The sequence below is a fragment of the Rhipicephalus microplus genome, chromosome 1, assembly GCF_043290135.1.
Source record: "Rhipicephalus microplus isolate Deutch F79 chromosome 1, USDA_Rmic, whole genome shotgun sequence".
Classification (NCBI taxonomy): Eukaryota; Metazoa; Arthropoda; class Arachnida; order Ixodida; family Ixodidae; genus Rhipicephalus; species Rhipicephalus microplus.
In genome coordinates, this window is record NC_134700.1 from 189,416,010 (window position 1) to 189,440,155 (window position 24,146).

At 46.1% G+C, this 24,146-nt stretch overlaps 1 protein-coding gene and 1 non-coding gene across 4 annotated transcripts in view; both read left to right on the top strand.

Moving 5' to 3' along the window:
- Positions 1-24,146, top strand: part of LOC142803614 (uncharacterized) — a 110,331-nt gene that overhangs the window by 12,152 nt on the left and 74,033 nt on the right. For all 3 annotated transcript variants that reach the window (XM_075888991.1, XM_075888978.1, XM_075888986.1), the window contains exon 2: positions 18,675-18,755. In XM_075888991.1, coding sequence (XP_075745106.1) covers positions 18,675-18,755 — 81 coding nt within the window. The remainder of the gene's footprint in view (positions 1-18,674; positions 18,756-24,146) is intronic.
- Positions 24,046-24,117, top strand: TRNAP-CGG (transfer RNA proline (anticodon CGG)). Its single transcript has one exon. It is a non-coding gene; the product is annotated as a tRNA-Pro (tRNA).

The following is a 24,146-nucleotide window of genomic DNA, read 5'->3' on the forward strand; positions in this document are numbered from 1 at the left end:
CGAACGTACCAATTAACCCTTGGCCCTTTACCTTGACCCCCAGTGACAGTGAAGCAAATGTCCAAGTGGTGGTCAAACTTGCGACACAGGGGAAGGTGCTAAGAATCTCTGGGTCCGGACAGGCCACCAATGGAATCTGAACTTGGCAAAGTCCACGCTAGAACACTATCTAGTAAGACTGGTCTATCTATGCTATTCGGGGAATTCATCATCACCATCATCATCATCATCATTATCATCATCAGCCTGACTACGTCCACTGCAGGACAAAGGCCTCTCCCATGTTCCGCCAGTTAACCCGGTCCTGTGCTTGCTGCTCCCAATTTATACCCGCAAACTTCTTAATCTCATCTACCCACCTAACCTTCTGCCTCCCCCTAACCCTCTTGCCTTCTCTCGGAATCCAGTTAATTACCCTTAACGACCAGCGGTTATCCTGTCTACGCGCTACATGCCCGGCCCATGTCCATTTCTTCTTCTTGATTTCAGCTATGATATCCTTAACCCCCGTTTGTTCCCTAATCCACTCTGCTCTCTTCTCGTATCTTAAGGTTACACCTACCATTTTTTTTTCCATTGCTCGCTGCGTCGTCCTCAATTTAAGCTGAACCCTCTTTGTAAGTCTCTAGGTTTCTGCTCCGTAACTAAGTACCGGCAAGATACAGCTGTTATATACCTTTCTCTTTAGGGATAGTGGCAATCTACCTGTCATAATATGAGAGTGCTTGCCAAATGTGCTCCACCCCATTTTTATTCTTCTAGTTACTTCAATCTCGTGGTTCGGCTCCGCGGTTACTACCTGCCCTAAGTAGACATAGTCTTTTACAACTTGAAGTGCACTATTACCTATCTCGAAGCGCTGCTCTTTTCAGAGGTTGTTGTACATTACTTTTGTTTTCTGCCGATTCATTTTAAGACCCACCTTTCTGCTCTCCTTGTCTAACTCCGTAATCATGAGTTGATTCGTCCCCTGAGTTACTAAGCAATGCAATGTCAACGGCGAAGCGAAGGTTACTAAGGTACTCTTCATTAACTCGTATCCCTAGTGGTTCCCATTCCAGAGAGGGTCTTAAAAGAGATGTAATAGTGCTTGGTGAAGTTAGGAGAACATGATGAGGCTTGTTACAGCACTGAAGAATGGGCACGCTTTTCGCTTCCATGGATTAGTACAGAAATGAACTAGGGGTTGGGTTTCTTTTACACAAAAAAAATTGCTGGTAACATCAAGGAATGCTATAGCATCAGTGAGAGGATGGCAACTATTAAATTAAGTTTAACGAAAAGCACAAGATGAAGGTGGTAGAGGTCTATGCACCTACATCGAGTCATGGAGATTTGGTAACACTTCTGTGAAAGTTTAGTTCCATTATTAAGGTAAAGATGTTGTATACTATTATGATGAGCGACTTTAATGAGAAAGTAGGCACAAAAGAGGTCGCAGATCATGCAGAAGGAGAATATAGTATCGGCTCTAGAAAAGCGAGAGGGGAGTTATTAGTAGAGTTCATAGAACTTATAATTTACGGATCTTGAATACCTTCTTCGGAAAACAGACTAACCGTAAGTGGACGTGATGAAGTCCTAATGGTGAAACTAAAAATGATATGTACTTCATTCCGTGTGCACACCCACGTATTGTACAGGAGGTGCAAGTAGTTGGCAAGATCCGATGCAGTGACCATAGAATGGTAAGAGCCCGTATTCCCCTAGGTTTAAAAAAAGCAAAGACATAAACTGATCAGCAAAAGTCAACTAATAAGCTAGTGGTGAGAGGGAAAGTACAGTAATTCAGAGTTTCGCTTCAGAAGATATTCGAGGCTCTAAACGAGGTAATTGATGTTGGCGTTGACACACTGAGCGATAGTCTTACTAGTATCATCAAATAGTGTGCAATGGAAGTCGGAGGTACAGTCACTAGATAGGAGGCTGGAAAACTTTTTTCAGGAGACGAAAAAATAAGAAACGATAAACTAGTAAAGCCTCAAATGCTACCAACAAAATAGAGCTAGCGGATCTTTCAAAGTTAATCAATAAGCAAAAGGTGTATGACATCACAAGATATAACATGACGAGAATTGAGCAGGCTAAGCTGTGAAGAAAAACTTGTGCATATGCAAAAATTGCAAACGAGGAAGGCAATTTCATGACAAATATGGATAGGACAGTTGAGCGGGGCAGTTGCCCCACTCAAGTCAGACTAGTACTCTCCTGCACCTAAGCTACACCAGTCCTCTCACCCAGACCCGATGCAACACGGCTTTCACCCATGTCAAAATCTTGCTCACTTTCATGGACTGGTGGGGTGGAATCAGCACATGGACTAACAATAAAAACGAGATGGTTTTCACCTTCGAATATTCTTATGTGAATGCGCAAAGAACCATTAGATACTTTCTTGAAAGATTTGACGCTGTCGCCTGCATAACGTCGCGTGGTATTTACATGGTATGCTTCAATTGCAAAACCCCAACTCCGTAACGCAGTGAATCAGAGCTCAAACATCTTAGCAAAGATGAAACTTAGCTGCAGTATCCCAGCAGTAGTCCTGAAGTAGTACTGAGCAATGAAATGAAACTTCCGGTGTCTTTCGCGTGCTATGACATCCAAGAACAGAACAGGCTGCAATCTATTTGGCGTGCATGAAAGTCGGAGCGCTAAGAACACTAAGAGGTAGCCGTTTCTTCACAACACAAGCGCAAAACGCAAGCCAAACCACCCACGGAACGCGATGAAAACAAGCGAAAGTAGGAGAGCATCGTCTGCTCTGCCCGCCCGGCGCTTCGTCCTCCTACAATGCCCGACCCCCAATTCACAAGGGCAAGGCATGGCGCTGCGATTTCTGCAAAAGTCCATATAATCCTTTATATTTTCCCTCGCATTACTGTCTGTTAGGGGTCACTAATAAAGTGTATTGGTAGCAGTTTGACGTCATTTGCTCGAAGAAATTTCCTGAAACTTGGTATGTTGCCTCTGGCCCAATCAGCTGACAACGGGCTTCTTTTTTTTCTTATTAGGATTTACGCAGGCCATAGTAAACACCGTCAAAATGTAGGACGTCATGAGATTTCATGCAAGAATTTTTAGTTGCTGGTTCTTGAAGAGAACCGACTTGCACCGGTGGGTATAGGCGAATGTATGATGTTATGATGAATGTGAAGTGCGGGTTTGTGTGCGTGCTCTCTCTCTCTCTCTCTCTCCATCTTTCGAACTCCCTCATCCCTGTCCCCATTGTAGGATAGTATAGATGAAGGAACGAAAAAGAAATTAGTATTACGTCCCACAAGTGAAGCCCACCGTGTCGGTCGAGCACGTTACCAAAAAGTCTGAATGGGCGGTAGGTTTTAGTATCTTCAGTGGTGTCCCGTTTTGAACCTTCTGCGTGAGCCGGCTGGTCTGCGCCGTACCGGCGCAGACCAGCCGCGTTTGGGACCGGCGCGTTTAAGATGAAATATACCGGGCGCCACACTCTCACTCTAAAAAAAGCGAGTAAAAAGGGTTTCCTTTTGTCCCACAACAATAATCGTCATCTATATGGCGTTCCATCCTTGCGCGCCTCGCCGCGGTGGTCTAGTGGCTAATGTACTCGGCTGCTGACCCGCAGGGCGCGGGTTCGAAACCCGGCTGCGGCGGCTGCATTTCCGATGGAGGCGGAAATGTTGTAGGCCCGTGTGCTCAGATTTGGGTGCACGTTAAAGAACCCCAGGTGGTCTAAATTTCCGGAGCCCTCCACTACGGCGTCTCTCATAATCATATAGTGGTTTTGGGACGTTAAACCCCACATATCAATTCCATCCTTGCGCTATCGCCCCGCGCCCGGTACATTCCAGTCACAATCGAGATGCCCATTATCAGGGTTACATTGCATTCTCGATAGGAAAGTGGCCAGCACACCGAGTTGTCAGGAAACGAAGCGCACGCAAGCCTAATGACGATTATTGTTGTGGGACAAAAAGACACCCTTTTTACTCGATATTTTTTTAGAGTGCTGAAGCTTTGGCAAGTCTCGTTTCTTGCGTGATCTTGATACGAAAGCCACGTGTTGAGCCGATAATTGTGCCTTCAAAACGGATTGGCTTGCAAAGGCTAGTGGCGTGACGTCATGCTCCTTCCTGTCTTTTTCTTCCTCCATGGCAACGTACCAGTCCTTCTAGACTGGTTAACACCCTTTATTTTCCTTTCTCTGCTGTTCCTTCCTTCCTTTTTACCAAGCGTCCTCTCGCGAGAGCATCGTGTTATTGGATTTGGGAAAGGTTATTATTTACTAGTGACAGGAAAATCGTTTTGCTCTTCAGTGTCCCTTAAAGCATGCTGGAGTCCCGTAAGGACCACAGAATTGAAACTTCCAGTAGCCATCTAATGCGTGAGGGTCACGTGACATCATTAGTAGCACAGTACGTCACTAATATTCTCGGCCCATGTTCTGCCTGTAATGATGCGGTCAAAATAGTGAGAACCGTGAAGCGGCATGGCGTAACTCATGGTCCTCCCCAATGACGTGGGGCTATACCATTGCTGATTGATTGATTGATTTGTGGGGTTTAACGTCCCAAAACCACGATTTGATTATGAGAGACGCCGTAGTCGAGGGCTCCGGAAATTTAGACCACCTGGGGTTCTTTAACGTGCACCCAAATCTGAGTACACGGGCCTACAACATTTCCGCCTCCATCGGAAATGCAGCCGCCGCAGGGCTATACCATTGCTACTGACAAAATAGCGATTCTAATGCGACTCGGGGCAGAGTCTCTGCCTTTCATTTGCTTACTGTGAATGTAGTATGACGTCACACGAGACGTTTTCGCGGAAGTCACGTGGCTCTTCCCCAATGGCGGCGACTAATACTACGGTCATTAGGGTACAGAAATACACCGCTTAACATAGGGAATTACCGATGTCGGTAACTTACTAGTGTGGACGCGAAAACGGTCTATGTAGGCAGCATTATCATAGGTAAGTTGTACATGGAAGTATTTATTATATCATATAGTGGTTTACAACCTAAGAACAAATGTGAGCCCCACCTACAACCGTCCCTCCCCCACCCTGAAAACTTTTGCGTGTGTTTAGAAAAAATGTTTAGAGATTTAGAATACTTAGTACTCTACCATCTGAGAGCAAAAATTAGTCATGGAATGCCGTTTTCTTGCGTGTGTTAAGAAGAATTGTTCACGATTTAGAGTAGTTGTTATTCTACCATTGGAGAGCAAGAAGCTGTGCGAGATCGTGTCGACAAAAAGAACGCCTAGCATTTAGAAAATTTTAGCGTTTAGAAAAAGTGGTCAACGATTCCGAATGTTTGGTAGTCTTCTATGAGAAGCTATAGCGCCATCCCCTAGGCCTCGCACGCTTAGCAGTGAATTGTGTGTTTATAAAAAATGGCGGCATATCCACGGAGTGAAGGATGGAGAGTGGGGCGAAGCATTCGTCCGTCCATTCGTTCTTGCTTCCGTCCGTCCATGTGTCCGTCTGTGTGACCGTCCATGCGTCCATCCGCCCGTCCGTGCGTGCGTCTGTTCGTGCGGCCGTGCCTGCGTTCGTCCATGCGTCCGTTCATGCGTCCATCTATGCATCTGTCTGTGTCTCTGTTTGTCCATCTATTCAACACTCTAAGTACCACCATCTCGCATATTTTCATCATATATTCCCCGTATAGAAGCACCGCCATCCAGCGGACATTCCAAGGACTAAACGAGAGGTGGCACACGCACACTTTCTTACGGCTTGTGCTTCGGGTCAACTTCCCACCTTTAACCACCTCGAGTTCATGGTATATACTAGTTCACTGTATTCATGGCACGTACTGCAACCCAACGCTCGCTAAACCTTTCTAAAACCAAGGAGGTTACGCTCAGCGAGTATAACGTAGCAACTTTTTCCTGTCAGATAGTGCTCAATGTACATGCCAATGGCTGCTAATGGGAAATGAGAGACAGGAGAATTCGGCTTTTACTTTCTTACGGCTTGCGCTTCGTATATACTTCCCACCTTTAACCACCTCGAGTTCATTCATGGTATATACTAGTTCATTGTATTCATGGCGCTGCGGCTCAACGCTCACTAAACCTTTCTAAAACTAAGGAGGTTACACCCAGGGAGTATAACATAGCAGCCCTTTTTTGTCAAATAGTGCTCAATGCACATGCCAATGGCTGCTAATGGGGATCGCAGCGTGCGCCTTAACTAAAAGCCGAATGCTCCTGTCTCTCATTCCCCATTAGCAGCTATTGGCATGTACATTGAGCACTATTTTTTATTGTTCAACAACGCACAGAAGAAATTTCTCACCGGCACTACCTTTGAGGTCAAAATGTTATACTTGTTACACACTACAACGGTTACGAGGGATGAACGGGTGCCGCTTTAAGGAGCTTCACCCCTAAAAAGTGGTTATCGATTTAGAGTACTAAGCACTGAATTGTGTTTAATAATGATGTTAACGATTTATAGTACTAAGTACCCTAGTATGGGAGAGCTGAAAGTCGTCCCGTGGGTCTCCGGGTGCCACCCCAGAAGCAACCGACACTGAAGCCCGAATTGAGGGGGGGGGGGGAGGTTAGAAAAAAGTGGGTTACGACTTAGAGTACAGGGTACTCTACTATGGGCATCAGAATGTGTGTTTAGAAAAAGTGGTTAACGATTGGGAGCACCAGGTGCTCAACTTAGATACTTCACATTAGGGGGAACTTTCAAATTGTATAAAAGTGAAGCGAACGCTAGCATGTCATCTCCTTCGCCCTGCCCTTACAAGCCGGTAGGCGACGTTGGTGTGTGCAATGGTATTTTGCAGCACTATCTTGGTAGTGCGAGGTCTTTCAATTGCTGAAAGAATTTGAGAACGTGCATGTACCTATAATCTCAGATCGACAGTGCGTTATTTTTGTCATGAAATATGCTTTTTGTAGTCTAGTGAATATAAGCAACGTCCTCTCAGCTTGGTTTGAGGAGGGTGAAATCAAGAAGTGCTTCTGTGCACAATCCACAATGTAAATTTTCTTCTCAGAGGGCCACATCATTTCATGGCCAGGGAGTATCATGACAATCTCAGTATATCGGCAAAATATTATCCTACAACAGTCGAGTGGCAGCGATCCGATTCAGCTCTTACCCAATACAGCTACAGGTCCTGGTTGAGCGAGCTCAGACGGCTGCAAGTGCCAGTGCTCGGCAGCACTAGGAAGCCCAACAACTAGCGACTCAACTTATCAATAATGTATGTGTTATTCCCTCTCTCCTTCTTGTCTCAAGAATAGCGCAAAACAATGCAATGGGGAACAATTTTCCCACAGAATAGGCCATAAGCGTAAACGCCATAGTGGCCCTAGAGCTAAATTTTCTAGGCATGTGTCAATATGCGAACATTTCCAGTAACTAATTAAAGTGTAGCCTATTTAGTTCAGTACTTGAATTTGATAGCGCACATTAACAAAGCCGAATATTTTTTGATAGTTTCTGAATAATCAGCTAGATAAAAAGTGCTTGAAAGAAAGAGATCTGGGAAGAGTGACGGTACCTTTTCTTGATTACGTCTTCGAATTACTCAGATCCATGCAGCCCACGCACATTGGGCCCTCTCGAAGCCATATTGATTGAAAGATGAGAACGCTTTTGCTTAAACTTCCACTTTCTTCGAAGGAACAGCTTCAGCAGTCTTCACTATAAAATTCTTGATGATGTTTACTGGTGAAAATTGTTTTATATTTATGTGCCAATTTTATTTAACACCTGTTGATAAAGTAGAATCTTGAATACTGTAGTCCCTTGCATGCGCATTCTCAGGCTAGCTGTTATGAAATTCTAGAACTGTTATGAAAATTGTCACGTTGCTGATCTAGGGCGGCATTGAGAATTGTTGCCTTGCATTCGGAAACTGTTCAGATGGAATCGCAATACTATTCATGATTTGTTTTCATCCCTGTTCGATTCCTATTTGATTTGCTACTAAAGTTCACTATTCACGCACCCCTAGAAGTTCCGTCCAGGCCCAGCTTGAAAAAGGTGAACCTCATGGTTCACTGTAAAAGGCCCTCATGGAGCTTATCCCGTGCAATCCTGTTTTCATTATTTTTAAATGCTTGTCTATTCACCTTTTTTTGATCGCAATTTCCCGCTGGTTACGCGAAAACTCTCTCCCACTGTTACCAGAGAGATTCGCTGACTAAGTGGACTTTAAGTGGGCAGCACTTCAAAAGCTCAGGTTTTCGCCCATGTATATAATGTGGCATGATCACACGGTAAAGCGCTCACTGCAGGTCGTAACAAGGCTTGTGGTGCTCAAGCGCGACTAAAATGAAAGAAAGAGGTCTAAAATAACACATTTATGAAAAATAACAAAGAAGAACTCGCATTATTACACTTAAATTTACTAAAACGTTTCGCAACCGTATGACTGACTCGAATGCAGCGGCATGCGCGAGAAGGCACCACCACTTTGCAGAGCGAACAATTGCCTCTCTCCCTGAACACCCCCAGCGTGAGCGCTGTGGTGCGTCACTACGTGGCTACATGTGATGGCGAAAACAACCAGGCAAAAGTCGATAAAGCGCAACGAATTGTAAACCTGCTTATGAAGGTTCTACTCCAGCAGGGCAACCTTGCATGCTTAGTTCAAGCATTTGCGTTATTGACGCTTGGCTGACTCAATCAGTGGGAACTCTACGAATGAGGTACCCGTGTGACACGCTTCCTCAGGTCTCACGTAGCGGAAGGCATGATAGAAGGTTTGTATGTTTTAGATGCGAAGCTTGTTATGGTCGAACTCAATCCGGTTTATGGCGTGACCACACTTCACCCATGGAGGAAGGAAAGAGGAGAGGGCAAGCTCAGCCGGCGCGCTACGTGAAAAGTGTGGAGGAAATGACATCGTGGCGGCCATACTCACTGGGCACAATGGCGGCGTTACTATGGTTACGTGTTGCGCAGTGTAGCTGGTCTAGCAGTGGGCGGCCGTTGCTGGTGGCGGCATGTGTGCCTCCGCAAGTCTCGTGCTGAGCCGTGGCGGACAATATCCATGCTCTGCGCCGCGTTAATGGTTACGCAGTGTTCTGCTGACAGTTACTGTACTCTTAGCAACGTTTACGAAACCTTTCGTCCACCACGGGACCTGAACAGTGAATAGGACGAGCGCATATTCATGTGTCACTCGGCGGATGACGTGGATGAAGCATGAATTGAAGTGTTGAGCGAAATTGCGCTGAGCACCATCACAAAGTGGAACGACGACGCACGCCTTGCAGGTCAGTGATGGTTGGACAGTGGTGGTGCTTTTTGCAACGAACTAAACTGTTGTGCCCAGCAAGATGCAATGAGGACCATGTGCACATACGAAGTTTCATGTTTGGTATGTGTACAGTAACAACTTGCATGTGCGCAATAAAACACCTTCTCCCGACCGCTTGTACACTCGCTTCCCGCATTGTAATCTCAACGTTAGAGCAACCACGTTCAAGTGTCACTTGCACTGTGCTCAAAGTCACCATGGTCACATATGCTGACGCCGGTGAGTTTCACGCGGAACACGGGCACAGTAACCAGGCGCTGTGTCGGCCTCGCGTCGGAATGCAACCATAGAAGAAGGCGCATGACCAATTGTGTTGTCTGTACAGTTGCTGAATTAATGACGTGAAAACACTGGCCGTTGTCAGTGCACCTAGCGTGCGTTGTCGGCGAGCCGTTTCTCTCTGCTAATACTCGGATGAAATGATTTCACCGAAGGTGTCGCGCTGACCCAGAGCGTTGAGCCGCGTTTCATTAGTTTCGGATCGTAACGCCACGCGCGCTGCGCAGCCCACGTGCTTTCCGAGCCGGAGAGAGAGTTGCGGTTTCTGCTTTACATTCGGATGTAAACAAGAGAGGAGAATTAGCCCAGTCAATATGACGAACTTCCGGCTTCACCACTGCTTCACAGCAAGTGACGTCAGGGCCTCTCCTAAGTTTTTCCTTCTTCCGTGCTTACAGTGCATCCCCCTCTCTTTCCTCTCCCACACTTCCAGCCTCTGTCGGATCGCAACGCCGACGCAGGAAGCGCCTGCTAGACTACACCTGCTCAGCCTCTCTCTCCTCTAGGCATCCCTCCCTGCGGTGCTTACACCCCCGTTGCGCATGCGCGCACGCTCCCCCTCCTCTCCTAGACTCCCTCTCTCTCGTCTCACAACGTCTACGCAGTCAGCACCTGCTAGAGAGTATTTTGATTGAAAACGCCGACTGCTCGCGCTGCACAACCGTTCATTGGCCACCCCGTATATATAGGCACGGGATCTAGACCTCCAATGTAGTGCCTGTGGGAGATTTCTCCTGTGCGTTTGGAACAATAAAAGTTCGCAGCATGCGCAGCAACTAAAAGCGGTCTGTGGGCCCCTGTGTCTAATCAGAGTCCCCTGTCTCTCATTGTTTGTTAGCTGCGATTGACATGTTTCACCAGAAAACACCTGTTCATCACTGCGTACTATGCGTGCCCTCAGGTATCTCTCCTGCGCAACGCCCCGATGAGTGCCAGCGTCAACAACCAGTGTATGTGTTAGCGCCCGTTGGTTCGAGTCTACACATGGTTCCTTTTAGCGACAGGATGTGTGATTTTTTTTTTTTTTTTGCTTCTCGTTGGTGACTGAGATCCCGCATTTTCACCACCTTGACTGCAGCGGGTTGTGGCACTGTGTGCGCATGTGATACCAGGGATACTATGTTCGGGTTAGTGTACGTCCGGGCACCCCTGTTCTTTTTTTTTCTAAAGGAAAAAAAAAGGTGCACTATCCTGACGCTTCGCAGTCAATGTATCATTGGCTCTCTTGATGGCATATTCTTTCCATTCCTCCCTTTCATTTCTTTCTTTCATTTCTCTTTCATAGAGTCCCGTAATGCTTCCTCACAAGTTGCAGAAATTGGCCTCTTTCCCAACCACAACGCCACCCAGCCCTTGCCGTTGCACATTGTCGTGGGGAGCCGTGATAGCTCCAGAGGTCTTCCCTTATTCTTCAATACCTTTTTTCTTTCTTCACGGTATTGAATGCAAGGCGCCTTCTCCCAAAGGGTTGCCACACTCGGGAGCTGCTGTCCAATAAAGGTGGCACAGGAGCCACTTGGGCTGCCCTTTCAGGCAGGCTGGGTGGGACCTGTTTCGCCACAATGCGGCCACTAAGCCCCCTTATTGCGATCAAGGCCCTATGGCGGCCCTGCGCTTGACTGTACGTAAGAGCAGTCGATGTGACATCATGGCTTCCGTTTGTTTACCTGAGAGCCGTGGAGGCCGCGGTAATGAAAAGAAGCCGAAGCAGCGTTCACGCATCTATCGATCGTTCTTTGCCTCCGCACACTGTCTCACCCTCAATTTTATTACTGCTGCCTTCCAACCAGACTGCTTTTTTTTTTAATTCGAAGCATTTCTTAGCGAACTTCGGCGACTTTGAGCGTATCTATCTATCTATCTATCTATCTATCTATCTATCTATCTATCTATCTATCTATCTATCTATCTATCTATCTATCTATCTATCTATCTATCTATCTATCTATCTATCTATCTATCTATCTAACTTTCTATCTATCTATCTATCTATCTATCTATCTATCTATCTATCTATCTATCTATCTATCTATCTATCTAGCCGCCTATGACTTTTAGCTCTCCTTGCCATTTCGATAATGGCATCGATACCAAACTTGGTATGGCATAACATGACTGTATGAAGAACACATTTGACTGGTCATGACATGAAAATCATGACATGTGTGTCATCAATGTAATAATTTACATTTTATGGTCCTGCAGCTCTTGCGGTGGTTTTGTTCACATGGCATGTTGAAAAACTGGTATGGTATTAGATGATTGCATGACAAACACAAGCGACAGACCCTAACATGAAAATTATGACATACGTGTCATGTAACAACATGACTGCACGACACGCTCATGATGCACTCGTGGCCGTTTTGCTAACGTCACATCTACCGTATTCGGTATTACAATACGTGAATGGATGACGAAATATACGACTCGTGCCACTATGATAATAATGAGATTCGTGTCATGTAACAACATGACTACATGCCATGCTCATGATGCGCTGGCGGCCAATTTGCTAGCTTCACTTATACCAAATTTTGTATTACGGGACGCGAATGGATGACGAAGGTATGATACTAGTGCAAACATGATAAACATGAGATGCGTGACATGTAACAACATGTGGACACAACATGTGCACACAATCTGCTGAAACTACCACCGATAGTCACGCCACGGAGGAAGGCTGATGCCCCCGCCCCCCCAAATATTATTCTGGCTACGCCCCTGGCTCACATGTTAAAAAAGACACGTGAACTTGGCTCGTTAGGACTCGATTGATTGATATGTGGGAATTAACGTCCCAAAACCATGATATGATTATGAGAGACGCCGTAGTAGAAGGCTCCGGAAATTTCGACCACCTAGGGTTCTTTAACGTGTACCCAAATCTGAGCACACGGGCCTACAACATTTCCGCTTCCATCGGAAATGCTGCCGCCGCAGCCGGGATTCAATACCGCGACCTGCGGGTCAGCAGCCGAGTATCTTAGCCACTAGACCACTGCGGCGGGGCGGCTCGTTAGGTCCCCCCCCCCCCCAAAAAAAAAGGAGTATGATAGCCCTTTTATGGCAAAAGCCTTAAACTTCTCTCCAAGCGCGATATTTGAACATCAGAGTCACCGGCGTCGGGGGTGAGTGATGAAAAAGAAAATCGCATGATCACGCCACCATAAAACGTCTTCATGACGTAACAGATCGCTAAATTTTGTGATATTATGAAGTCACTGTAATGTCACGTACTGCGCAACTCCCCATTATGACGTCATCATATCGTTACGTAGCTTGGTCGAAGGCAGTCCCTTCACGAAAGTGAAGGTAGGTGACGTGCCTCCGATCTTGAAGGCAATGCAAGGTGATTGACGTTCGGTGCAGAGAAGCTTTTAAATGGTGGCGCGGCATCGAGTGAGCAAAAAAATGGCAGCATATCCACGGAGTGAATGATGGATAGTGGGGCGAAGCATCCGTTCATCCATTGGTTCTTGCTTTCGTCTATCCATGCGTGCGTCTGTCTGGCCGCCCGTGCGTCCATCCGCCCGTCCCTGCATTCGTCCATGCATCCGCCCCTGCGTCCGTTCATGCATCCATCCATGCATCTGTCTGTGTGTCTGTTCGTCCATCTACGCAACACTCCAAGTACCACCATCTGGCATCTTTTCAACATATATTCCCTATATAGAAGCACCGCCATCCAGCGGACATTCCAAGGACTGAACGAGAGGAGACACACGCACACTTTCTTACGGCTTGCGCTTCGTGTCTACTTCCCACCTGTAACCACGTCGAGTTCATGGTATATACTAGTTCACTGTATTCATGGCACCGCGGCCCAACGCTCGCTAAACTTTTCTGAAACCTAGGACGTTACGCCCACCGAGTATAACGTAGCAACCCTTTCTTGTTTTCTGCGCGTTGTTGAAAAATAAAAAATTCGCAGCGTGCGCGTTAACTAAAAGCCAGATTCTCCTGCCTCTCATTCCTCCTTCGCAGGCATTGGCATGTACATTGAGTACAATCTTTTATTGTTTAACAACGCACAGAAGAAATCTCTCACCAGCACCACCTTGGAGGTCAAAATGTTATACTTGTTACACGCCACTACAACGGCTACGAGAAACAAACGGGTGCCGCTATGAAGAGCTTCGCCCCTAAAAAACGACATCGATTCGTTCGGCTTCGAGTCATGCTAATTGAAGGCATACGGGAAATCGGTCATTTTTTTTTCTTTAGCATCTACTACTGGAGAGTTCGGCCTCCTATCTTGCGAGAGATGTAAACAAGATCCAGTACACGCTGTTGCATGCACCAATGCCTAACAGGAGAATATTAGCAGCCGGTATCGAGCGCACGTCGACACCGATTCTCGGACAGAGCAGCCAGGCTGCTCCGCACGGGACTATCGACTGAGGGCTTCGAGAAAGAAGCCGGAAATGAAAGCGATGGCCCCCCACTGCGTTCAAGTGTGCCCCTCCTCTCAAAACAGGTGCGCTCACTGAAATGTCCGGAAATTGGGTACGTGTGGCTGATCGGCCAAAATGTTGTGACGCTCAGCGCAGATGTCTAAAATCAGCTGGGGCTGGCGAGTTGTTCTGACTTTACGATACGCTTGCAAAAATATGAGGACTATGGCCTACGTTACAACCGTACATTAGACGAAGTAAGTTCATGCGATGATATTGTATGTATGGTTGTCAGGGCAAGAACATCTCTTATTACATGCTATATCTACGGCATTCGTAAAATTTCTTATAATAGGATATTGGCTGCGTGTTACATGCTCAATGCGCACCAGTCAGCCAATTTCAGCACACTTATCGTCGTCTGGGGTTGAGTATGCCGCGAATGGAAAAGCCCACATTATTGTCTCATGTCCTGCTTGGTTTCGTGTGCTGGCGGTGCACTGGCGGTGCTCATAGAAATGGCAAGTGATGTAACAGGTAACCTATGCGAACCTAACCTGACCTGACTATAATATTTTCGACATAGCTTATCAAACCGACAGTGCCAGCAGTGTTTTTTTGCAATTTTCGAGAGCGAACATTAAGCACATTCTACTGGCTACCCCAATGTTTTATTCACATCAGAGCCGCTGTACTCCGTTATCGTGGTTGCCGCCTTGCCTTCGATCATCGTAGCTGCCACTCGAGTATTGCCACTGACAATATCAGGTGTCACAGATGCGTCAGCTGCCCGCAGACCAATGATGTTGCCTCGGGCCCTGGATGAACGCGTGGTGGCATAGAGAAGGAGACATGCGTAGACTTCAGGAAAATAGAACTTCTAGTAACTTCGTAGACTTTGTATACAAGCGGGTTTTGTATACAAGTGTCCTTACGGTAACGTAGCGCACGTAACTTGGAGAAGCAAAACACCAAAAGTGCAAACTGAAATTCGAAATGTGGATTGCGTCACCTATAGTGTGATCTATTGTCTTTTTATTCTTTTTTTTCCGTCTCACCTTTTCTTTGCCTGCAGCAGATTTACTGTCAGTTTTGTTCTTCCTACGTGTTCGTTCTGCTGTCTCCTATAAACATGTAGTATATTTAGGCTGCTAATAGTGTGTAATTTAAAATACATAACGCATGACCAAGAGCTGTGCATGAACGCGGCTGAATAAGATATGAAACGTGCGGCCATCTTCGTCGCATGCAGTGCAACACATCGGCCCGTGTGCGAAGCCTACCATCTAAGGCGCTTCAATTGATTGGTTGATTTGTAAGGTTTAACGTCCCAAAACCACCATATGATTACGAGAGACGCCGTAGTGGAGGGCTCCGGAAATTTCGACCACCTGGAGTTCTTTAACGTGCACCCAAATCTGAGCACACGGGCCTACGACATTTCCGCCTCCATCGGAAATGCAGCCGCCGCAGCCGGGATTTGAACCCGCGACCTGCGGGTCAGCAGCCGAGTACCTTAGCCACTAGACCACCGCGGCGGGGCTAAGGCACTTCAAGCAGAGACGAAATGCCCCACCCGTGGGGCTTTCTGCGAAGGGGGCGTCAACACTCAGGGGGTCAGCGTCGCTTGATCATCAACGGTGGGCTTTGATGATTAGGGCATAGTGGCGAAAGTTCTCCTGCTCCTTACCTCGCCATACATAAATGGTCTCGTTGAGAGAACAGTGATCAGGAAATGGACTTCCAGAACTCTCTGCAGCAACCGTATTCGTTTTACACCAGCACTATGGAGTGTTACGCTCGTTCCGATGCTAAACAGCTGCTAGAAGTACATTTCATAGCATTCCAATTTTCTGCTATCGCAGTCATTGATTCACCCTTGCAGCGAAACACTGACTTCTTTTTAGTTACGTTGTGTGTTGTAGTCATGGCTCAAAAGGTGGTCGCGTGGTAGCAGCACATGGCGGCGGTTCGGCTCACGGCTGTTCTGCTTCTATTCGTCGAGAATACATAGGTTGCACGCTCACAGAGCACAAGACAATACTGTGGCCTGGAGAGAGCGTCAATATGCCGCAGTTGGTTATGATACAATTGTTACCTTCTGGGTCATGACATAAAGATAAAATGCATGCTCGTAAATTGAAACTGATACTGACCATGCAATTGCTGAAGTATTAAATTAATAGGTACGTGTGAGGCTTGAGGCTCCACAAAACGTTTTGAGGTGTCGTAGCTATACAACCTCGGAAGAGAACAGCGCTTCGATAAAGGTAGCAGCGCACTTCAAGTTGTAAAAGTGTGCGTCTACCTAGGACAGGTAGTAACAGCGCAGCTGAACCACGACACTGAAGCGAGGAAAAAGAATGGAGTGGCGCACATTCGGCAAGCATTATCAAATAATGACTGGTGGGCTGCCGCTATCCCTCAAGAGGAAGGAATATAACAGCTGCGCCTTGCCAGTACTTACCTACCGAGCAGAAACCTGGAGCCTTACAAAGACTTCAGCTGAAATTCAGGATGATGCCGCAAGCGATGGTAAGGAAACTGATACTTGTAACCTTAACAGACAAGAAGAGAGCAGAGTAGGTCAGGAACCAAACCGGGGTTAAGGATATCACATTTGAAGTCAAAAGGAAATGGACATGGGCGGGCCACGTAGCACGTAGGCAGAATAACCGCTGGTCATTAAGGGTAACTGACTCAGGTCTCAAAGAAGGCGAGCGGGTGAGGGGGAGGCAAAGTTACATGACCAGATGAGATTAGGAAGTTTGCGGAAATAAAGTGGCAGCAACAAGCACACGACCGAGTTGACTGGTGGAACGCAAGAGAGGCCTTTGTCCTGCAGTGGACGTAGTTAGGCTGATGACGATGATTACCTTTAACAATGACAGTTGCAATCAAACATGTTCGTACTAGGACTCTTTTTCTCAGGGATGTGTTTTTTCTAGGGTATTCTCTCTTTTGTGTGCCAGTAACGATCAGATTTGATGATTCGCTTAAATCGATTACTTCTTCGTGGTGCTCGGGACACAGGGTACCGTCGCTCCACTGCGGCCTTCATGACCACAAACCAGCATAGTCGCGGGGAGGCTAAGCTGTTCCTATGGGGAAAACACGCTGCGGGGACGTTTTGGACCCGTGTGCAGGCATAACAGTATAACAGGCATGCGATGCGCCGGTAGCAGGAACATGCGATCAGATATCACCTTCCGCTATCTTCGTGCTGAAACATGGTTGTTTCACCCTGTTGTCAGTGCAAGGCTTCTATAGACGACTGCGTCAAAAAAATAACAAGCACAAGATGTTCGGAACCATGTAACGTTTTTCGAGTATGTTCCTGGCACATTTCGCATAATGTTTTCGGTCGTGGCCCACTTGTATTGATTGCACCACACTATAAAAATATCGAGTAAAAAGGGTGTCTTTTTGTCCCACAACAATAATCGTCATCAGGCTTACGTGCGCTTCCTTTCTTGAAAACTCGGCGCTGACCACTTTTCTATAGAGAATGCAATGTAACCCTGATAGTGGGCATGTCGATCGTGACCGGAATGTACCAGGCGCGGGGCGATAGCGCAAGGATGGAACACATAATATATGACGATTATTGTTGGGGGACAAAAAGACACCCTTTTATTCGCTCTTTTTTTAGAGTGCATGACACCCGGAGTCAACCTGTTAACATTTCGGAGTTTGCATCGACTTCATCGAGAACATCATGGGCATGCCTCAATCAATGATTTAAGTATGATTTCTATTTTTATTTCACTCGTATTTACTTGTGTGCTCGTCTGTAACGTTTCTTTTCGTTTACGTAAATTTGTCAATTCTAAATGTTCTACCAAGATCTCGTGGTCAAAATATATATTTTAGAGCATCGTTTAAGGCTGGACTTTCCCTAGCCTTTCGCCAAGGCGTGTTTCATGTTCTCTACATTTGGTATTAGCATGTAAATCCCCAAAGAAATATCTAATTAAACCTAGTTGTCTTTCCCTCTTTTTTTACCCTTGCGATTGGAAACGTAGCATTACCTGATGTTGCCAACGTGCAAAAGGCACAAGACCTGTGCTGAATTCTTCGCTTTTAGTTTCATACCTTCCATTCTCCCTTCTAATGTTGGGGAATAACTATGATCAATGTAGTAGTTTCCTACGGAAGATTGTAATACATTTCGCGTTTTTTTTTTCAGTTTGCGTACCAAAGCCGTTTCAACTATTACTTGTTTTTCTCACGTAGGTGCACATGCGCCTCTACCTTGGTCAGATTCTCTGACTTTATTCAGATCTCGGCAGCGCTGTTTAAAGTAAGTCTATATTGCGCTTTGAGATTTTTAGGCTACTTGGATCATTCCTCTAAATGACGTTGCAAGACTGTAAAGACGGGACATACGTGTCCAGCCCTCTTTAACGTGGCCTTTCTAGCACTAAGACGTCATTCATATCGTGCCTTCAGTGTGCTCTTCAATCTTTTAATGAGCACTCCATCTGTATAAGGTCGCATGATTCGGTGATCTTCATCATTTCATTCCCTCAAGTGAATGAGGCGTATGAAGAACACCGCGTCTTGCACAACGGCCATGCCTAATGGCGCAGGCCATCTACACTATTGTACATGACACCTCTCCCGATGACGCTCTAGACTGGCTCGCCTAAGTTGCAAAGCAATCGTCTTGCCACGTGAACTGTCTGAAGTAACGAGCTATTCCTGTGCCGTTTCAGCTTGTCTATTTGCATTCCTGGCGAAAGTAGACTTGGCATCCCTCCGGGTTCCAATGTGTTGCCTCCTGCATGGTACTTCTCGTAAGTACAAGTCATACACTTCGTGTAATGCATGTACAGACTCGGTCACTGTTAAAACACTCGAATTATCCTTTCTTATTGCTGGTCCCTACCTGCAAGTGGATGGGGAAACGTTGAACGTGTGATTTACTAGTTATCGGAAAGGTGAGCTGTCAACCACCAGTAGTCTTATGCGAATCTAAACCCTTGTTTTTATGCAAGAAAATGAAATCTACACATACTTTGCGCGCAAGTGTTTTCTTTGAAAGAGTGGCCGCGTCTGTACGAAACTCACGTATTCGAATGAGAACACTTTTCAATACGACTGCTGTGCATAATTGCTGGAAATAACCACTTCAGGCCGGGAGAAATCTATTCTCTTAAGATTGTGTTGACTCTGATCAGAGCAAGAACTGTGAAAATTGCGTCATAGGACGCAAATTCACACAGATGGTTCAAAATAGTAGACGCAAAAACGACGTACAAAAAGACACACGCAGGACGCCTCCCTATTCATATGTACATTTTAGTTTGACTTTTATTGCGCCTATTTCGAAACGTTCTCGGTGCCACTTTCACACCGCGAAGTTTGATCAACCTACCTATTGGCGTGCGCAGTTCTCCCCTTCAGAGGGCGAAGGGTGGGGGTGCCTAATCCTAATAAATAAATGTCGAAAGCATGTGCGTTTTTCACGAGAAAGATATCTATGTGCTTGCATATCTGCGCCCGCTGTCCCATGTATGTCCACCCGCTGTGCCCTTGAGATAATGCGAGTCTGGTGAAAGATTCCTCGACGAGATCGGCACGTGTGAATAAAAATTTCTAAATGGCTTCGTTAGGCAAGGGTACACTGTACCAGGGCGATTCCCTAGAAAAAAAAAAAAGGCTGCTCGAGTTGGCTGCCGTAACTGATCGCAGAGTGAATGCCCACGAAATGGCGGGGGAAAAAATGGCCCCGTATCTGCATGTAATCTGCAAATGTCGTCGAAATACGATCTTGCGTGTGGAGAGAATGAACAAGACATTTATTTGATGTTCTGCGCAAGAAAATTGGTGAATGGTATTCTGGAGGCGCTGCTTTAGAGGGCCTCGAGTTTGCAGCGAAGGCGAACGAACGCATCAAGTCACGTCACATGTGAGACATAAGCGCCATCTGGCAGTTGTCTTAGAAAACAAAGCACGTGGCTTTGAGACGGGTGTGCGCGCCCATCTCAGAGGTGATAAGGTGTAGAACGCAAGGTAACGGGTAGGTGCCACCACCGTTTCGTTTTAGCAAAGCGTTGGAAACACTTGCCTTTCCATGCAAGCGTTGCATGGTCAGCGCTGCGTGATAAGCGCTACGGTCCTTAAAATTACTTATGTATGCCTTTTCTAGTAAGAGACGCACATGCAGAATATATACGTGTTGTTATGATGTTCCAGACATGCGCAATGATTGCTTTTTAGTTGACAATCACACAAGCATGAACGCTCAACCTTGAGCGACATAGGTGGGTGCTGCGGATGGGGTCGGCCGTTTCAAGTAGCCGACGCCGTTAAGAGTGGACAAAGAGACAAATGTAAGACAGAGGTCCACGGGATGGCTATCAGCTTTCCCATAGTAGAGTACCTCGTACTCTAAATCGTTAAAAACTTTTTCTAAACACAGGCAGGCAGGCAGGCAGGCAGGTAGGCAGGCAGACAGACAGACAGACAGGCAGGCAGACAGGCAGGCAGACAGACCAAAATTCTTGCGTCGAAGGTCCCCAAGAAAGACTATCGTCTTGAAAACATTGAAGCTGATGTTTCAGACGAGCTTTAGGAAGAAGCTTGCCAGGATCGCATAATAACTGATTAATCCCTGACGAATATGCCAGATTCAATGACACTCCCACCACTTACCATATGCAACACCTCATTGCATTCACGGCACTTCACTTTCTGGGAGCCCTTGCAATGTGGTAATCGCGTTGACAGTGGCTAATCTATGCCCAAGAAACTAATTTGAAGAATTTTATTATGTAGAAATGAGATCGAATGAATTCATTAGCAGACCAAGTCTCCATATTTTATGGACCGTTTTTCTACATCTGCACGAACTTGTCGTACTTTTCGCTGCTCCAGCAAATATACTGTGGTGTACATGTGATCAAGTCACACGCTAACTGATGCTTTTTTCCCGTAGATTAGATTCCAAAGACTGCATGCGCTCGCCACTATAATTGCACTTAATGTTTCTTGGTTGCAATATCTCATGCGAAATTGGCAGTTTAACCACAGAATTATGTCGTCCAAGTTGAGCACACTGCTGCACCTGAAGACATGCTTATAGCACATGGACTCTGACGCAGAACTTAATTTAAACTGTGAAGTTGTGCAAGTTGAGAGAATTTCAAAAGGCTGAAAATAGTTACCCTTGCCAAAGACATTGCGCTTTAGTAGTGTCCGCTGTGAGCTTGTTTTATGTGTACCTTACTGAATGAATGAACAGACAACTAAACCAAGGAAAGCATAGGCGAAGTTATTTGCTCTACCGCAGAATGATTTTTTTAATTAAAGGGAATTAAAGTGGACGACATAGCACCCATTTCATCTTTAGAATTTGACCCCAGGACACTCAAAGTACACGTCTAACGCTCTACCAATCGAAGTTGCATGAGTGTCCCCGTCAACTTGGGTGTCTTTTCATGTAATTCCTAGAAGTGTTAGCCAGCGCCACTTGATGGCAAGGTGACGTGTGGAAGATTTTCACAGAGGATCGCACGCGACTTTGGCTCAAGATGGCTGATTACTACTAAAACCCCGTATGCTAACCTAGGCTGATAACTCTACCATGTGGCGAGCTTCCCGTTTCGAATGAACAAGAGGGGAATTGTTTTCATAGGTTGATTTCTTTGTTACAGGCAACGAAATAGTTTGAACAATCAGCCCGAGGAAAGCATATAAGACATTGTAGTCTTTATCTTTAGTTGAAAATATCAAATGAATAGCGGTAGCCGTCGCCGAGTAACAGTGACAACTGCTTCGTTTATTTTCTACTTCATTAAGAAAGATGAGAATCAGAGTACGCATAATCTCCCTTTTTGTTCGAGGTGTTCGAACCCGCAAGTTCAGCATATAACGTCCGCGTCTCTACCACTTGAAAAAAAAAAGGCCCTTTCACCCATTCCTGGGAATCTGGAATTCTAGGCAAGCAAAAACTCGACATTGTCTCAAATATTGTGTTCCCCGTGATCTTGCGTTACCATTCGCGCATTGTGCATCCAGAACACTTCAACAAGAATTCTTGGCGTCCTTACGGCTTCTCAGCCTTCGATATCATCCGGTTGTTTATCGGTGAAAACCTATAGCCATGCCATCCATTCGTCCACAACGAGTCGTCTTCGAGTTCCTTCCTCTTGCTTGCCTTCCGGGGAATGCGTCATGCAGCACAGCCCATTGATGTGGCCTGCCCATTTGCCTTCACTCCGTTTAGGGACTCCCTTCTGTGTTGGCGCTCATCACTGCGCTGTGAGTAATGGCGGATTAAAACTGGGCGACAGACCTTGCCCCCACGGAAACATGCCGGCATTTTCCGGAACCACCCCGGGGTCCGTGAATTGGTGTGAAACATCCTCACGTCGGTGTAAATCAGTGTTATCGTACGGTGCTGTTCTAAGGACAATCTCAAAGCTTCCAGATAATGTCGCACCTCTAAATGTTACGCTTTTCGGCTGCCATACATAAAATATGGTGTTTCTAGTAACTTCCATACTGTTATAGACCCATATTGTTAAGTTGCACAAGCGTAATGTTTGGTGCATCGTTTTGCCATTCTTGTATTTCGCTACCATATACGACTGCAGTGAAATCGGTGATCCTATTTGCACGTTTTTCTTATACATGATAGACGAATCATTTCACATTGTGCCATATAGTGGCATATTGATGCTTTTTTGCTTTGAACTGCATGGAAAGCTGGGAAACTTGGCTAAATCCATCTAATCAGTGTCACCGGGACGCTCCCTTCTTGCGTCATGTGTTCGCACGTGTTCGTTGCGCATCCTACGCTCTTCCGATTCGCCCATTCACCACTGAACTCGGTGCTCTTTCACCTTGGTCTTGGACGTGCTCGGCAGGTTCTCGTTTGTTCGATGAAGAGTGACAGCTGAATCATCGTCACGTGTGGGTAATAGACTCCAACTCTTTAGAATCTGTTTTCTTCTTTTATCCTGCTTAGAGAGCATTTGGCAACACCGCGGAGATTTTTTTCAAGAAATGGCAGTTGTTTGCTTTTAATAAGACATGCTCTTCCTGTACAATAGAAAAAGAAAGTGTTTAAATACTGGGGCTCGCTGGCACGTGCCTCGGACATTATTTTAGCTGAGAAAGTCTGTGAGCACGTTAAGGTCGCCCCGGTGCTTTTCTTTTTGCTACCCCTGAACGCTGCAGAAATGCAGCACAAAGGCCACGCGTGTCGTAAAGGTCTTCTTTCCCAAAGGCTGCAACAGTCCCCACTGTTCTTACTCTTGCAGTGAATACGTTTGATTATTTTCATTAACTGTTCTGAGAGCTCAATGGCCTACATCATGAGTAAACGCGTGATGGATTATCATATCAAACATATCATACGAACAAATAAATAAATATTGATAACAAATATCTTGAACCGAAACCATGTAGTTCAGTTTAAACAATTTTAGCAATTTATTTTGAAATAAAAACTAACCGGATGTTCGGCGGCGAACCGGAGGTCCCTGCTTAAGTAACAGATGAGGCAATCACCGCACAGTAAGCGGACCAGAACTTCTGTGCTAACGGTAATAGCCGTAGCCGTTCTCTTGCCTAGTCTCTGCAGGTACCTAATTGTTTTTAGTGTTTAACAACTAATAACAGAACACGTCGTTAAAAACACGCAGCATGGATATTCATAAAACCTCCCAAGTCGGGCTGTATGGATACATTTTTCTCTGAAATTGAGGAAGCTGTGACCTACAAACAAGAGGCATCGAACGACAGCGCTAGTGCCAGGCGCACGTAGAAGTGTAGGGGAATGAACGGGCAGGCCATTTGGCCCGAGGCATGACAAGACGAGCAGGGGACCCCAACCCCACGGGAGGACACTTCGACACCTGTCATGCCAAGCAAAATCCCAGACTGTCAAAGATTGCAACGTACGCACAGCCACAACATGTTGGTTTAATTTTTATGAAGTGCTCTTTTCTAGCGTAGCGAGCAACGTGTAGGCCCCCCGGACGATTTCAAAACAACCCCTTAATATTCATGTTCTGGTAGTTTACGCCGTTTATGGCATGATAAAAATAATGGATATGCATTAACCAAATGGCTGTCGGCTCGTTGGTCTAGGGGTATGCTTCTCGCTTCGGGTGCGAGAGGTCCCGGGTTCAAATCCCGGACGAGCCCAATTTTTGTTTTACCTTTGTGCTTTGACG